The 18009-nt window shown below is 34.7% G+C and overlaps 2 protein-coding genes across 2 annotated transcripts in view; both read right to left on the bottom strand.

Annotated features, from left to right (window-relative positions):
- LOC111372656 (defensin-like protein 1) overlaps window positions 1–302 on the bottom strand; it is a 1146-nt gene extending 844 nt beyond the window's left edge. Inside the window, exon 1 of the mRNA XM_022995038.1 lies at window positions 167–302. Within this exon, the coding sequence (XP_022850806.1) occupies window positions 167–239 (73 nt within the window). The 5' untranslated portion in view covers window positions 240–302. The remainder of the gene's footprint in view (window positions 1–166) is intronic.
- A 10700-nt stretch (window positions 303–11002) lies between these two features.
- On the bottom strand, window positions 11003–17412 carry LOC111372692 (mitochondrial outer membrane import complex protein METAXIN). Its single transcript, XM_022995080.1, has 6 exons — window positions 17090–17412; window positions 16138–16472; window positions 14286–14362; window positions 14128–14188; window positions 12098–12254; window positions 11003–11412 (listed from the first exon to the last, which is right to left on the bottom strand). Exons 1-6 carry the CDS (start codon window positions 17250–17252, stop codon window positions 11228–11230), a joined length of 978 nt encoding a protein of 325 aa, XP_022850848.1. The 5' UTR covers window positions 17253–17412; the 3' UTR covers window positions 11003–11227.
- Between the last annotated feature and the right edge of the window lie 597 nt (window positions 17413–18009).

The following is an 18009-nucleotide window of genomic DNA, read 5'->3' as shown; positions in this document are numbered from 1 at the left end:
GCCCCCCCCCCCCTCCAAAAAAAAAAAAAGAAAAAAAAAAAAAAAACTACTACTTGTCGATTAATGAAGCGTGTAATGTGCATTGCTGCATGCTACTAAACATGATTTGCTCAGTAAAAATTGTAACAAAATTTATTTTGAAATGAACAAACAAAGGGTTTTTTACCATTGGATGCTACAAGGAGGAAACAGATGAGAAGGGCAAAGAAAATGGTGTAGGAAACTTGAGATTTAGCCATTTCCAGTACTGTATATGTATGTTGTGAGATTTTTATTGCTTGTGAGGAACAGAGTAAATGATGAGAGATATATATACTGGTCGTAGGGTTAATTTGGTAATTAGAACCATTGTTGAAGTCTCACTTAATCACTTATAAAGAAATAGAGATTTAAGTCTTTGACATACTTACTTATACTAGGTAGCATGATGAGGATTGATTCAAGAACTTCCTACTTTGAATATAATGTTATAAAAGTATATAAAATTTACTAATTAAACCAAGGATTTGACTTAGAGCATGTTTGGTAGGAATTAAAAGCCAATTAAAATTAATTTTTTGACCGTTATTTCACTATTTCACCTTCATTTTTGAATTATTCTCTCATAGGTAGGACCACTTTATTCTAACGGTCAAAAAATCAATTAACAAAATCCTTACCAAACAAGCACTTAATCAAATCATACTTGGTAGCAAGACTTGCATGAAAACCTCGACTTGCGGATAAGAACACAATTTTAGAATTTCTTTTTCAGTATATTTATCTATAGAATTGGACAATATGATGAACAATATCATAATTTATTTTTCTATCTCAAAATTACTACAGTCCACCATAACTACCAGATAAAATTTCACTAATTGGTCATTATTTGCTAAAGTTGATTAAAAAAAATTCGAGATGTGTAAAGAATTTTCCAGCTTAAGTTGCTGTTAAGCAAGTCATTATCTGATGTTTCATTGCAGAAGTTTTATTTGTTTTTTGTGTGTAAAATTGTTTAGATAGGATTTGTTCAAAACTTTGGACACTTACCCTATGTATCATTACTGACTTTGATGGCCTAAGAACTACCGTCCAAATGGACTAGCAAAAAAATAACTAAATAAATAAATAAATAATAATAATAATAATAATAATAATAATAATAATAATAATAATAATAATAATAATAATAATAATAATAATAATAATAATAATAATAATAATAATAATAATAATAATAATAATAATAATAATAATAATAATAATAATAATAATAATAATAATAATAATAATAATAATAATAATAATAATAATAATAATAATAATAATAATAATAATAATAATAATAATAATATTTTTTTTCCTAGGGGATAGGTGGTTTTTGGTTTTCCATCTTTTTTTTATTTTTTTTTTTGCTTTTTTTATTTTTTTTTTAATTGTTGGCAATGGGAACAAATTTTTGGAATAATTGTAAAAGAGGATATCCCTGAAATTGACAATTTCCACGTAAAACAAAGTCAAACGAACATCAAAAAATACTTTTACTTCAACATTTTCCACGTGAAAAATTTATACAATCAAACACAATAATTTACAATTTCCATGAAAACAATTTCTAGGTAATTCAATTCCTTGGAATTCATTTTCTTTCCATGTAATTTTCCTACTTGTAATCAAACGCACCCTTAGTTTTTGAAATCTCTAAGTTTCTATAATAGTAGTGTGAACCTCGCAAAAATCAAACAACCAACACAATACCCAAGCACATATTCCGTCAAATTTTCGAGCTCCAACTTTAAATAATCTTAACATGCTACCAAAAAAATACCGTTTACTTATCCATGAAATAATCATAAATTTAGCATGGCACTAGGTTAAACTCAAGCCAACAAGAAACAATTTTTCTGGTTGATTTCACAATATTGTGATAGGGCTGGATGGATAGATTAAGCCATTGTTTGACACCCGTTAATTTATTTACTATAAAATCATTTTCAAATATATATTCCCACAATAAAATTAAAAATTTTTCTACTTTTTAACCCCACGTTAAAAATACTATTCAAAACTCATTCTTTTCCCAATTGATGGGAATCAAGCAGGGCTAAGTTATCCAGAGCATTTTACCAAGAAAATATTAAAATACTCAATTTCATTGGAATAATTAATAAATATAAATGTTGACAAAGTCGAGATCATTCTTGAACTCAAAACTTCTACTCTATTTAGTCTATTTCAAAATCTTAGCAACCCTCAACGTTGTGACAAAGAACAATTTGAAGCCTATAGCGCGAGACTTGAGAGATTCAAGGATCTCACTTATGAATTAGTACAAAATATCTTCTTATGGAACATAAAAGTAAGAAAAATTATTGGTAGTAATATTCGCAATTGAAAAATGTAAGTATTTTTATTATATTGCACTTAATTTCTTGATACTTGCGAATATTTTGAAGGTTTGACTTCAAGAAATTGAACGAGGTTCATGCTCGCCCCACCGATTTAGGCGAAAGTTATGCTCATATTAGAGCATATTTATATACAAGGGATCCTTGAATCATAAGCAGAAGATTGAATTGCCATTTCAAACATACACGAAGTCAATGGTCAAAAAAAAAAAAAATGGATAAGGCAATCAGGAAATAAACAAAAGAGATTACATTTTATGGGGATTCACATATGAATTGAATAGAAATTATTTTAACCGACGCAAGATTTGGTGGCTTACCAAGCAGATTTTGCAACTGTGTCTCGGATCGTACTTCAAAGAATTTCTTGTTTTTTAGTGATCTTCAATCTTTCATTATTGTTGCAAATATATGGATGAAGCTGATCCTAACTCCAAAAATCATGCAAAGTTTTGTTAAATCGTTACGCTTCCCTTCTATTAATAACTTTTGAAAGCAATATTTTGTGTCCCAACTTGAGTTGGTGTCCCAAAATTTAAAGTGAAACGTGTTTAAATGAGAGTTGCGTAACAATTTGATAGATATTTGGAACGGTTTTCGTTGTTAAAAATTGATTGTCCAATTGTAATGAAAAGTTGATAACCAACTCGCTAGTTTTAAATAATAAGGACCAATTTGCTATATCAACAATAAATTGGATACCAACAATACAATTTTCTCCTTTCAAAATTATTCAAATTATATAATAAGAACAAGTGTTGATCTTATTCTAACTAACGATAACATAGAATATCAATTCATCGGTGAATAATAAATTTATTTAAATAGTAAGACCACTACAAACTTATCCACCAACGAATTGATTTCAGGTCATCGATACTTTATATGCTAGATCAAGCGATTAGATCATTAAAATTTTGTTTTAATCAGTTATTTCCCTTATATGCTAGATCATTAGAGAACGTTTGATAAATTCAATAGAAATGAAAAAAACTATTCTAATTCTATTTTCTTTTGAGAATTTAAATTCATTTATTTACTCTAATTGGAAATCATGTTGTGATGATCTTGACATTGGTCCAAATAATGAAAATTTTTGTGAGCTTGATGGCCAAGAATTGTTTCAAGATGTATATATTTTGCAAATTCTTTTACTCCAAGAAATAAATATAACTCTTGACATGTTGACTTACTTTAAAAGATTAGATAGTTTTTTAATTACATTTATAATATAACTCTTGACATTTGTGTTTGGAAATGTTGCATTTTGCTTCACTTAAGTTTAATCCACATTACGGAGAAATAATTCCGAATTTTATTAAATAAGTCATTGTCGTGTCATAGAATCCTTGATGGTAACAAGTGATCACTTTCACACACGATTTGGTAATTCAAACATTCGAATTGTTACAAAAAAGGCAGCAGCAGTATCAAACACAAACACATTGGTACAAGTTATTTCAACATATAGTTGCTAAATTAACGTAATTATAGCAACTTTTTATTCATATAATTAAGAAAAAGCCATTAATTTTCATAAATGAGTAATATTATATGGATCTGATCAGCAATAGTAGTAGCAAAAGCAAGCAAATTTTAAGCCACTTATGTGACAAGTTCCACTGGCAGCATTCTCCAATTCCTTGCATCGCTGGGTACACATGCTGTTAAGTATGCAAGGCGGCGAATATGTCGTGCTCTTGCGTTCACAAACTTTACCTTTCGCCATATGCACCTCTACATTTATATAGAACGATAAAAGAATAAACAATAATAGAGATTTCAGTCAAGTGTAGAGACTTAGAAATTCTAATTAATTTTATTCCACCTAGAGCAATAAAATCGCATCAAGAGGACCAAAAAAAAAAAAGGAACTTGCAAGATTTATAGAGATCGTCTTGTATAATTTTTATTTTCCGAGCACAACAAATTGGTCACATGTTTCGTATATTGTGATGGAAAACATTCAACAAGATTAATGAAGGATAAAAGAAAAAAGAAAAAAAAAAAGGTTAAAAACGGTAATATTCTTTTATTTTATTGTGTGCGCATTGTAACGTGTAGTACCAAATATGTCATAACGAAGATTCTAAAATGATATTTATTTTCAAACAAAGCTAAACAAAGGAGATTTACCATTGGATGATATAATGAGGAAGCAGATGAGAATGGCGAAGAAAATGGCATTAGAAACTTGAGATTTAGCCATTTATTTGGTGACAAATTTAGTGCATGTTTAGTAAATATTTTGTTAATTGATTTTTTGACCATTAGAGATAAAATGGGTCCCAGCTGTGAGAGAATAATTCAAAAATGACGGCTGAAATAGTGAAATAACTTTAAAAAAATTGATATTAATTGGATTAAAATTTCTACCAAACATGTCTTTAGTTCTTGTGTGGAACTAAAGTGAATAACGAGAGATATATGTAGTCGTGGTGGTGGTAGGGTTAATTTGATGAATAGACACCTCACTCGAGAAAGAATTTTCAATAAAATAATATTATCTAGCACTACCAGTGTTATAACACAAATCAATGTGACTCTAAATAATAAAGTCAACGAAAGGTGAAATTATGTAATTTATTTAATTATACGTTTTATTTAATATCACATTAGTGTTACTTAAACTGGTCTTTTAATATCACTGTTAAATAGTGATAATGCCAATATTGCATACATGAGGATTGTTTTCCTCGAGGATTCCCTACATGCTCCGCCTCACTTTTTTGCCAAGACGTCCTCGAGGACTTGCTCATACGACCATGAAAGCTCACCTCTTATTGTCCTCGAGAATATGTCATCGGGTCATTGTTCATTAAGAGATCCTCGAGATGTATATGCCCAACAAACAGACACCTAAACCCCCAATGACTCTATATCAACTCTAACACCAGTAGTTAAACAGTTCCATTACGAGTAGGACATTCCTCACAAACAGGACTCTATCGGATGAGAACATCCACCCGATTCCAATTCTATCAGAAATGTAGTACCTACCCCTATAAATACCAACCTTGGACATTATTCAGGTACATTTTCATTATGCCTAGTGTATAGCCTCACGCATATAATTTTCTTTCTGACTTAAGCATCGGAGGGGCGACGAGAACATATCTCGTTGTCTTTGTTTCAGGTACCAGAAGACTACGATCGTGCTCATCCAAAGTCCTTAAGCTCGAAAAATCAACAGGTACGATTTTTGATAGCATCATTGGCGCTGTCTGTCGGAAACGCTACCAAAAGCCATGGTTAACACGCGATTAGGTCTTCCTCCCATAAGCTCATCCGCTCTCATCCCTCATCATGCTGAAGATCAACCGGCTCCTCAAGAAGAGTCATTAGGAGTGCCCTCACCCCAGCCGACAGTCGTCACAACTGAAGCCTTCGAAGAGCTCCGTCAGCAAGTGGCCAAGCTAACGCAGCTATTAAATCAAAGAAATTCACATTCGTCATCGGTACAGGCATAGCATGGTGGTTTCATGACTGATGCTCGAGCTCGAGCACCAGACCCTACAACTGGCGGAATAGGGACCTCGGGTATTTGTAACATGGCCTCGGGCCCGAGATCGGTTGCTATGGATTCCGGATAAATTGCCTAGATCATTCAAGAAGGAATTACAGCTAGCCTGCAACGGAATGCTCGGGGGCCAACGGGTTTTACCCCTAACACTTCATTTACGTCGGAGATATTATCATATACCCTGCCCGACAGATTCAAATATCCTCGCATTAAAGAGTATGAAGGGACGGCCAACCCAATCAACCATCTCAATGTATATACCGATGTCATGAATTTGCAAGTTGCGTCGGATCAAGTTATGTGCAAAGCCTTCCCTCAAACGCTAACTAATGATGCTAGGGATTAGTTCTCAACATTGGAGCCCAATTCCATAGCCTCATTCTCAGATTTGGCTGATAAGTTCTCAACTTTCTTTGCAAGTAGCAAGCGTATCAAAAAGATTGCGGCCTCTCTTATGCAACTTCGTCAGGGACCAAATGAAACCCTACGAGGATTTATGACGAGATTTAATAAGGAAAGACTTCAAATACCTGACATTCACATTACGGCGACAATTTTCGCCCTCACCTATGCCATAAAATGTGAAGCCTTCAAAATGTCCCTATCAAAGATCCCGTCGCAGACAGTGACCGAGCTCCTTGCACAGGCTGAAAAATACATTAATATGGAAGAAATGCTGAATCCAAGGAGAATTGATCCTTCTCATGAAAAGGCCGAGAACAAGAGATAGCATGACATCATCTCTCGATCCGAGCATCATCGGGACAAACGCAAGAATGAAGGGCCGCCAAGGCCCATCACTCGGTTGAACACAACAAAGGGAAATATTTTGATGGAGATCAAGGATATGAAAGAGTTGAAGTGGCCTTCAAAAATGAAGTCGTCCCTCGACACAAGAGATAGGAGCAAGTATTGTGAATTTCACCGAGATCATGGGCATACCAAAGAGGATTGTCAAGCCTTGCAGCGGAAAATTGAAGCCCTCATTAAAAGAGGGCTCTTAAGGAATTACACTATTCATGATAAACGTCCGAGGAATGACCGTGGTAATCGGAAAGAGCCTGGAGCCAAAAGCAGTGCTCAACCCACTATCGGGACCATTAATATTATCATTGGAGGCATAGCATCTGGAGGAAACACAAGTAGTGGGCGAAAGCAATATGCCCGCCTACATGCTCATACCCCGAGGGAATCCCATGATAAACTCAAAGACATTACCTTTGGAGCAAGGGATTTGGAAGGAGTACCGTATCCTCATGACGATGCCTTGGTCGTATCTGCAATTGTGGCTAACTTTGAAGTAAAGAGGATTCTGATTGATAATGGGAGTGTAGCAAATATATTCTCACAGGAGACTTTCGCTAAAATGAGGATCTTTCCCAAATAGCTCAAAGCAGTCAAAACTTTTCTACAAGGATTTGGTATTAGAGTCATTATCTCGGAAGGCATCATCGAGCTTCCGCTTACATTGGGTTCTGACAATACACAAATGACGGAGTTCACTCCCTTCCAAGTGGTTAACACTCCTATGGCTTACAACATCATCCTGGGAAGACCCCTACTGAAAAAGATTCAAGCCGTTGTGTCAACTTTCCACCTAGCCATGAAGTTACCAATAGCTCATGGCATCAGAGTAGTTCGAGGAGACCAAACAGCTACTAGACACTGCTATGTTACTAGCATCCGAGGAATGAGTATAGACATCATTCAACTTTTAGAGCTTGAGCTCGAGCTAAGGGGTAGACTTGACTTGGTTGAGGAATTGGAAGTGGTCAAGCTCGAGCATGGAAAAAGGGTAACAATTGGTCGGGATCTCAAGGCCAGCCTCTGGGAGGAAGTCATCAATTGTCTGTCCCGCAACATTGATGTTTTTGCATGGAAGGTCGAGTATATACCAGGGATAGACACTGAAGTAGTAGTCCATAGACTCAACATAAGCCTAGGGGCCAAACCTATTAAACAAAGGAAGATGCAGTTTGCGCCAGAAAGACGTGTGGTCATTCAGGAAGAAGTCGGCAAATTGGTGAAAGCAGGGTTCATAAGGGAAGTCCAATACCTCGATTGGCTTGCTAATGTTGTTCTTGTGAAGAAGACCAATGGTAAATCGAGGGTCTGCATTGACTTTATAGATCTCAACAAGGCATGCCTTAAAGACAGCTACCCGCTCTCCAGGATAGACAATCTTGTGAACAACACATTTGGACATAAGTTGTATAGCTTCCTAGATGCATTCTTAGGGTATCATCAAATCCTCATGGCCAAGGAAGACTAAGAGAAGACTTCATTCATGGCTTCATCCCGTCCTCGAGCTTTATCTCGTCCTTGTATTTGGAAACAAGACCGGGAACGAGGTGGCAACGTTCAAAGTCCTCGGTAAGGGAATTCACCACAGGAACAGTGTCATCCTCGAGATCGACGACCTCAGAAGGAGGTCGAGAAGTGATAACTCGAGGAGTAGGAGATCTTTGGCTTGGCTGCATCACCGAGCTCGAGGGTTGAGGCTGTGCTAGAGACGTTTCGCCAGGCCCCCTCATACTGTGCTCGAGTGGGGTACCTCGAGGCCTTTTCTTACTCTTCTTCTTCGCCGGAAGTTGGCCCTGTGGACGGGCATCAGCCTTTGTGTTAACAAAATTGTGAAGGGCTCGAGGATCAAACGACATACCTGCAAGAACAGAAAACACACACTTTAGAACGAGCACAAGAGCATGCCATTTTGCAAAACCGATACCTCTAATAACTGTCAGGTCTATAACCTCTTCCCCAATCTCTTCATGGTCGAGAAAAGGGGGGTTGAGCCTCACCAGCATCCTTCTATGCTCTTCCAACACATCTGGATACACCTTGCCCTCACAGAACTTCTCGGCGTCTGGGATCTCCCAATTTGGCCAGAAAGGAAGGTCGGGTTTTTGCGCAGTATCATAAAATCACCCCTCCCTCCACCCTTTTAGAGAACTCGCCATCCTCGGGACCTTAAACCCTCCTATCGTCGAAAGATAACCAAAACAGGTGCTTCCTAAGCTCAAACACCAATTTACAAAGGTCGACGTTGAGCTTGATATCTAAGTACCTACAAGCTATAAAGAAATACACGAGCATTCTTCAGGCATTGGGCACTAACTGCCCAGGGCACATGGAGTGCTCGACCAATAAAGGAATAAAAAAGGGGTGAAGAGGTCACCTAAAGCCAGCCTTAAGGGTTTCCCTAAAAATGACAAACTCCCCTCATCAAGCTCGAACAATTCTATCATCGGGGCCGGGGGATCTAACATCACAAATAGGCATAAGTTCATATTCACTAGCCGCAGCAATAGTTAAGTGATCTTTTAGCCTATAAGGCTAGTCGGGATACTCTCGAGTGTAGCCTCTAGGGGAATAGTCATTCGTATTATAGAAGTACCTACATCCTCGCTACTACTCGAGCTACTGGATAGATCTCAACCCCCACTACTCGACATTACTCAATGAACTTAAGTCCTAGCTTATGGAATAACTTAAAGTCTCGAGCCTTACCTAACGACTTGAGAAGTTCCAAAGTATTTTGCTCGAGCACGACCTCGCAAAGTTTAGATTTACAGTGGGTATAAGTGAAAAATGAGGGTGTGAACAGAAGTATTTATAGTGAAAGAGACAGGAGGCCAAAGGTCGCCATCTATGGCCGTCCATGAAGACACATGTCACGCATCCAAGCTCACTCTCTGCAACGGTCATATCAATACCGACCTTTATTGTCAGCCCATTTTTCTCGACGACGCGACCTAAGGCGAGGTATTTGTAATTCATGTACACCCCATCCCAGAGCTTGCACTCTAGGAGGAGTGCATGAGGGCCAGTGAAAATACCAATATTGCATACCCGAGGATTGTTTTCCTCAAGGACTTCCTACATGCTCCGCCTCACTTTTCTGCTAAGACGTCCTCGAGAATGTATCCTCGAGGACTTGCTCATACGACTATGAAAACTCACCTCTTATTGTCCTCGAGAATATGTTCTCAGGTCATTGTTCATTAAGAGATCTTCGAGATGTATAAGCCCAACGAACAGACACCTAAACCCCTAAGAACTCTATATCAACTCTAACACCATTAGTCAAACAGTTCCATTACGAGTAGGACATTCCTCACAAACAGGACTTTATCGGATAAGAACATCCACACGATTCCAATTTTATCAAGAATGTACAACCTACCCCTATAAATACCAACCTTGGACATTATTCAGGTCGTTTTCATTATTCCCAGTATATAACCTCACACACATAATTTCCTTTCTGACTTAAGTATCGGAAGGGAGGCGACGAGAACTTACCTCGCTGCCTTTGTTTCAGGTACCGAAAAACTACGATCATGCTCATCCAAAGTCTTCAAACTCGAAAAATCAACAGGTATGATTTTTGATAGCATCAAATAGCATAACTCTTTTTAGTATTGATAGATATATTTACTTATTGGGAATTTATCACGAAACTTGTACTTGCTGCAATTTAAGGAAATCTTGGTTTGATTTGATCAAGATCGAGAAAAGTAGCAGGGAAGAGGAATTAATGAGGAGTTATAAATATTTGATTCACTTAAATCAAGGGTTTGACTTGATCAAATCATAATTGTCATAAATATTTGATTTACTTAAATCAAGGGTTTGACTTGATCAAATCATACTTGTAAAATAATTATTTAATTACTAATCTTTCTTATTCTAAACATCTAATTTAAATTGTAACTTATGCACTCACACTTCGCCTTTCATTCTCTTATATGAATTCTCTCTACTCATTTATTTTACAAGTTTGCTCCTGATATTGTGTTCTGCTAAGAAACTTTCATCTTGTCCAGAGTTTATCATTTTTGTACATAGTATTTTCCTTTTCTTCTTCTTTTTAATGAAACAAACAAAAATTCTCATATATAAATATTTTTACACTAATCGTATTTTGCACCCTTAGAAGACGTTGACCGTGGTGGATATTGGATAAGCGGACAGTACTCATGGGGTCCCTCGAAATGTTGATAAAAAATAGGTTTGACAATTTATAAATAGTTTATAAACATGATACATGAGCCCAACATAGAGAGAGTGAACTCCAACTAAAACAGTAGTTAAAATGTCACAGATTTTTATTTTTATGCAAAGAACAATAATTCACAGTTTTTCACAACCACCAAAATATAATTGCCCTAAAAATAGCACCAACTTAAAATGTGAAGAAATTTCCAAAATTTTTCCATTGAAAATGAAAGTGAAAATAGGAAAAAGTACCCCGATTATGCACGGTGAGAAGCACCTGACAGAGTCTATCTTGTTGATGGGAGTTGTTGTTTTAGTCATAATTGATAGCATCATCATCATCTTCAAGTTCGACTTCAGCGTCATCAGATCCACCGAGTAGGGAGAGGAAAACTAAAACAGCAACCAGTTGAGTGACCAAAAAGTACTTAGCCCGTCTTCTGAACTTCTTCTCTTCCTCTGTTTTCTCCCTCTTAGGTTTGCTCTTCGGCTTTGAACCTAAATTGAATTGCAAATAAAGTTTCAAAATATAAATACTTGGCTTTCCGTTCAAATCAGTCCAGAATATTCATGCCAAGATTAAGAAAAAGGAACTGAATGTTTAATAATGTATTCTTGAAAATCAAATACTGCAATTTTTTCTGAATTTTTTCCATTTTTCTTAACCTGGGACCCAAGAAAAACCAAAAATATAAAAAACTAAATACAACAGATAACAAAGTTTTAAAGGCAGGTGAGGATATTTAACTTTCTGGAATTAAATACAGCAAGAACAACATCCTATAAGTCCTATCACACATACTTTCATACAATACATGCAATTAGGTGTTACTTCACAGCAATCAGAAATGACCTGACAGAAACACCAAAAAAAAAATGCTCATTCATCCTTTCTTACATGTAACAAGCCAAAAAAAAAAAGAAAAAAGAAAAGGAAAAAGAAAAAAGTGCAAACACAATGGCTCATTTTATGGCATGAGAAAGGGATAAAAGCTACAAAATGTCATTCAAAGGTAGCAAAAATTAGAGCTGAGAGATGCAAAGATGTTTTTTAGGACATAACTTCATTCAAGGTCAGCAAGCTAGTAAATTTAATTCATGTATCAGCAATGTGTCCTGATTAATTAACAAAGACAACATGCAAGTCCTAAAGCTATAAACAGAAAAGTTGCAAGTGACTCACTCCACTGTGAAGGACCTCGCCTTGAAGCAGATGTAGAGGGGCCTGATTCAGGAACAGATGCAGATGAATTGGCATCTATATTCTCTGCTTTATGGCTTTCAGCATAATTTACAAGATTAGTATGATCCAAGAGCTTGCTTCGGAGCAACGACGTTTCCTATCAGGCAGTGTCAAATAAATCATAGCCCGTTAATAAGTATAAAAAAACTTGAAGTAACAACATATGTCAAACTGATTCAAAATCTATGAACCGTTTATCAAAATAAAGAAGACGATATTTGCCAACATTATATGAAATATATAGTTACACCAATGATCAAAGCTAAACTTCCATTACTTTCAATGGATCAACAGTAGCAAAAAAAGGTTTTTCTCGGATGAGTGAAGGAATGTATATAGTCAAGAAGAAACATCAAATCAATTGTTATCACAAAATCATCACTGGATATTTTGACCCCATTCGTCATGCTAACTAAGATATATGAAGATTCAGCCAAATACGATAAGTTGAACTGACGGAGAAATCAAGGTTACCTCTTTACGTATTCCATGAGACTATTAGTAGGAAGTTGTATGAAAATGAAATGCTCATCTATGACAAGATAACAAATCCCTAAAATACTAGACAGACATTATTCATACACTGAACTAGGTTCAATTCAACTTCTTGGTATCAAATATAGTGAATTATGTTATTTAGTTCACCAATACATAAATGTTCCAAGTCTAATTCTTGAGAAGTGAACAGATGCCTTGTTACTAGCAAGAGATGATTCATACACAGGGAAATGCACTTTTTATAATCATCAAACTTTTGTGCTATTGGTCATTCGAACCGATTGATTACTTGTGATTTACCCCATTATTTCAGTTAAGGATGGAGATCAAGAATCAAAATATAATGTGCCCTTGGATTTAATAATTCCAATCCTATACTGATTGGAGGCTCAACCAAAGTAAATTTTTAATTAATTTTCCAGTTTAATAATAAGGATAAGCTATAAAAAATATTGCCAGGAACTATAAGATTTGAAAGCTGAAAACCTCAAGGAGTCTGCCTTTGTGGCCCATATCTTCTTCTTTAAATGATTATTCAAATTGGATATTGAACACTCTGCATGAACCAGAATTAGGATAGATTATTCATCATAAATGCTTTATTGTGAATATGGAGAAAACTGCTTTTAGATCAAACAGAAATTAAGAGGATGTTTGGTAGGGATCAAAATTAGATTTTTTAGTAGATTGTAATAGAAGCTTTTGAAATGTGTGGTGGAAAAGTTGTGGGACCTATGAAAGATATGGTTAATATTGATTATTTAATAAATTAAAATCGGATTTTAACCCAAACCAAACATGCACCAAATTGATGAGAGAGAGAATGTAGGGGGCAAAGAAGAAATATCCTTCGAATGGAAAGCAAATTATCCAAACATAAGTCAAAATTGAAAAAATAACTTCAACCGCACTGTAAAAATCTATCAATTAAACCAAAACAACAACTCAGTCCAAATTAAGGGGCATCAGTAAATTGATCTTGGAAAATCCAAGAATTCCTCTCACAAGTTAACCTTGATGTTGCCATTATTGTGCACCTCTACAAAATTTTGCAGTCCTAAAAAATCCTCAAAAAACAAATTGTAATATTTTCGTCAATAAATTTGGAATAACAGTGCAAAGAGTTTGTATTATTGATTATAAACTAGTAGTCATGGTGTCTTAAAGCACCAGCAGTTGAGAGGAAGTCGGTAATGATCAAGTGGCGTTATAAAATTACAGCAATCTAGTGGCAGAATTTAGTATGTAAAATAAAACAGGAGTTTGTATGGTACCTTAAACACCATAGCGGGTTCTACCTTCAATTGTTTCTCTGTTTATTTGTCAAATATCGAACTTTTTCCTTTTGTATCCAGTTTTATATTGAATGAGACAGCCATAATTTTTAAGCAAAATTCAGTTACAAATCCAACTCAAGAGTACAATCAGCTATTATAATAATTACTTACAAACAGCATATATAAAGAACTCACGGGTAATGCATGAAGTGTGAAAAGCACATGGCCAAGAACCACTGCGTCCAAACTTGTTGGCCTGCATTAAAAACAATTGCTTTAGACAGCAATTTTCCATACAAAGCTAAAAAATATATACAATGAACATAATCGTGTCTGGAGCATGGACGAATTACCTATTCTCAAAGAAAAAGGACTCCTCGCCTAGCCTAGAAGACAAAGCACCATAAGCACTGGTAGCTCTCCTGTAAATCTGTCCAAAAAATTCTATAGTAACTTGACACATTCTGCTTTGTGTAATGGCAACACGAATTGACAAAATTTTAACTCAAAAATTTAACAAGATTTTAATTATTAAGTTAAGGAACCCAAGTACCTAACCTTTAAAAGGCCTTTTATCTTCAGTAAGCATTGATGCTCACTATTCAAACATCTAATTAGATGATCCTTCCTAGGGGACACTCCAAATCAGGGGGAGGACCAACATATCATTTATCAGATGGATAGTTTTCTAATATTGCCTTAATTTTAGCAGCCACTTTAGCCACTTAATTTCATACATTGACTGTTGCATCTCGTATTTGTGATGCATTAAGCCCCCGTTTGGCCCCCATTCTATCCAAATTTTAATGGTCGGAATAGTATTTTTTTTAAAAATGTGTGGTTGAAAAAGAATGAAAAGTTTTTTATTTGCGTGTAATATTATTTTATGGAAGATTGTGTGATTGAAAATAAAAGAGAGAAAAAGAATGAGAATGAGAATGGAGGCCAAACGGGGGCTAAATTGCATCTAGAAACCGAAATTTTTTTTATTGCTTTTCCTTTCTTGCATCTTGTGATGACACCCTTACATAATTTACAAGTAACATGACATTTCCTTGTACATTTTATGACAGGACTATATAAATTAACCTGCAATTACATGAAACAACTTCTACTAGAACTCTTCAGTCTTTACAGTTCATCATCCTCAAATTCACTTATTTCTTATTGATTTATACCTGGATTAATAAACTCCAATAATGATATTGGCGCGGGACTATAGTACAAGCAATGGCCAACAGAGTTACAAAATGTATAATCCAATATAACAATGGCATATTTTAATGTAAAGAATTCATCATTTATTCTGCCTTACACATTGAACCCATCCAATTGGATTCTTATCTTTTTGGAGAACTGGTGTGAGCCAAAAGATAATAATAATTGTTTCAATATTTACTTCGACATTTAGTTTTATATTATTTTCCTGGATCTTTAGTATACTATGAGTTCATAAAATATTATTGTACAAAACCTAATGTAATCTGAAAAAAACAATCGGTGTTCTCCTGTTTTAATTTGCATGATTTATCTCGTTTAAACTTATACCACCAAACTTGCGTTATTCAATATACAATCCATGAGATTCTCGTAGATCATATGCAGAATACATCTAATTCGATTCTACTCTTTTTAGAAAACTATTGTGAGTGAGAGAAATTATCTTTCCCATAATTGCTTTGATATTTTGTTTTTACATTATTCTCCAATATTTTTATTACACTAAGTTATACGGACATGGCGGAATGTGATTTTTCAAAAAAGTAGAACACAATCACATCAATTAAATTCTTCATTTCTTTGAAATTTAAAATTTATATATTATATATTTATTTTGGTACTATTTACTATAGGACATGGCACATTGATAAGGAATGTCCCTAATGTATCCTTAAAGTATCCTGGAGTAGTGTAAAATTTAAAAATAGAACATGACATGTGGCTTGTCATACCCATGTCATAAAGCGTCCAAGGATAGTCATTTTCCATACGGACAAAATAAGATAAGTGTTGAATAGGGACATGTCATCATAGAAATAGTGTCTACACATCATAGTTATTACATTATGAATTCAACTTTAGACAAAACTTAATGTAATCTCAAAAATCAATTGGATTTCTCCTATTTTAATTTACATGAATTTAAATAGAAACTCTTTCCACCAAGCTTATGAAAAACTAAGTTTAAATGCAAATAGAAAGTACCTCTTCTTCTCTTCTCTCTGCATTCTCTGAAGTTATCCCAAGTAGTTGTTTCGTAGCACGAACTTGCTTTAAGTGTAAGACTTTTCCTATCGGCCATGGGAGATCAGAGTAATAAATCTTGTGCGCAGACTTACCATCAGACCCCACCCAAAGTTCATACATGACTGCATCTGCAAGCCATGACTCAACCATTGCCTTGGTTGATACCCATTCAGGTATACCACGAACCTCAGCGTCCAAATCAACAATACCATCTTCCTTCAAACTACAAATAACTCCACCCTTCTCATTGTTATAGGCCACATAATTACCAGATTCAACGAAAGGTATTTGATCTGGTAAAAATAGAACCAGTAGTCATGAGATCAGATTTTCTTTCTTTTCTTTTATTTTTTTCAATTTAATTGCACAGATAAGAGATCATACCACATTTTGAACGTATAAAAAAACTAAAGTAATATGGTCAAGCATGGTTTAACAGTCTTGCACATTCAAAACCAGCTAAACCACAACTAGATCCATATTCTTCCAAAAAGTTGTACCACTAATGTCTGAAATTTGTATCAACTCAATATAATAAAAATCAAAGAATTGTCTCCTTACTTAAGTCATATATAATATGGTAATACCTATCGTGTTGCTATATTTTGCATTGTCCAAAGTAATGTTGACCTAAATACTCTTAAGGATTCCCAAATACTTATAAAAAAGCACACCCAAAAATATAATCGAACAGCCACAGTAAAGTACAATATTCTAACACAGTGCACTGCTTCTCAATTTCACCCCAGGAAAAAAAAAAGATATATTGAGCTTCAGTGCTTGCACCTTGAAAATTTAACAAAACAATTACCAGTAGCTAACAATAATTCTCGACGGATGCATGATAGCTAGATAAACAACAGACTCTTGCAAGCAGTACCCAAAAAAATAAAAAAAAATAAAAAATTACCAGAATCTGGGTGAATGAGATTGAACTCCAAATTGAAAGGGAGGTGGGATAATCTAAGATAAATGTAAACTGGCAGACAGGTCGGACAGGCAGTTGGCAGTCCAAAACAAGATTTCCTTGCTACCAGAGTCAGTTTTTCTCTCTCTACATTACCATGTTCCATATCTCGATATAGATATAGATGCGTGTAAATTGAATTTGAATTTGACAGATAATTTGTTGGAGAATAGAAGGGGGAAGAATCAAACAGGTAAAACCCTAATAAGGGTACGCGTAGGAAATGTTAAGCTCCTGTTTCGCCCCCATGAAAATAGGTGAAAATGTGAAATAGTGCTTATTTTTTTTCTTTTTTAATGAGTAGCCGAAAATGAATAAAAAGTATTATTTTATAAAAGATTATATAATTCAAAATAAAAAAATGAAATGAAATTTAATTGGGACTAAACGGGTGCTAAATTCATCAAATGCCACTCAAACTTTATGGTGTTATCATAACAACTTATAATTCATCACAATAATTCAATTTTATACTTAGTGTCATTAAGATCATCCAGTTTGATTTTATTTCACCATAGTCATCCAATTTTATATGACGTTTGACCATGTTCATCCAATCTTTTTTTACCATTTTTACTATATTTATAAGGGGTAAAGTGGCAACTTTGCATTATAAATAAAAAAAAATTATTTGAAAAAATTACTTAGAAAAATAAAATAAAATAAAATCCTATTTTAAAATTAAAAAGAAACTTTTATTTTCTTAAAATTCATTATATATATATATAGCTGAGTAATCATTGTGAAAAAAAGTCAAATTGAATGATCATGAGACACTAATTGTAAAGTTCAATGGTCATTGGTGGAATTAACCTATATAATGGAACGACAATGCAAGTGGCCGGATTATTTCGTGAAATGAT

This window comes from Olea europaea, unplaced genomic scaffold, assembly GCF_002742605.1.
Source record: "Olea europaea var. sylvestris unplaced genomic scaffold, O_europaea_v1 scaffold1020, whole genome shotgun sequence".
In the NCBI taxonomy this organism is placed as follows: Eukaryota; Viridiplantae; Streptophyta; class Magnoliopsida; order Lamiales; family Oleaceae; genus Olea; species Olea europaea.
This window is presented reverse-complemented; position numbering and strand designations above follow the sequence as displayed.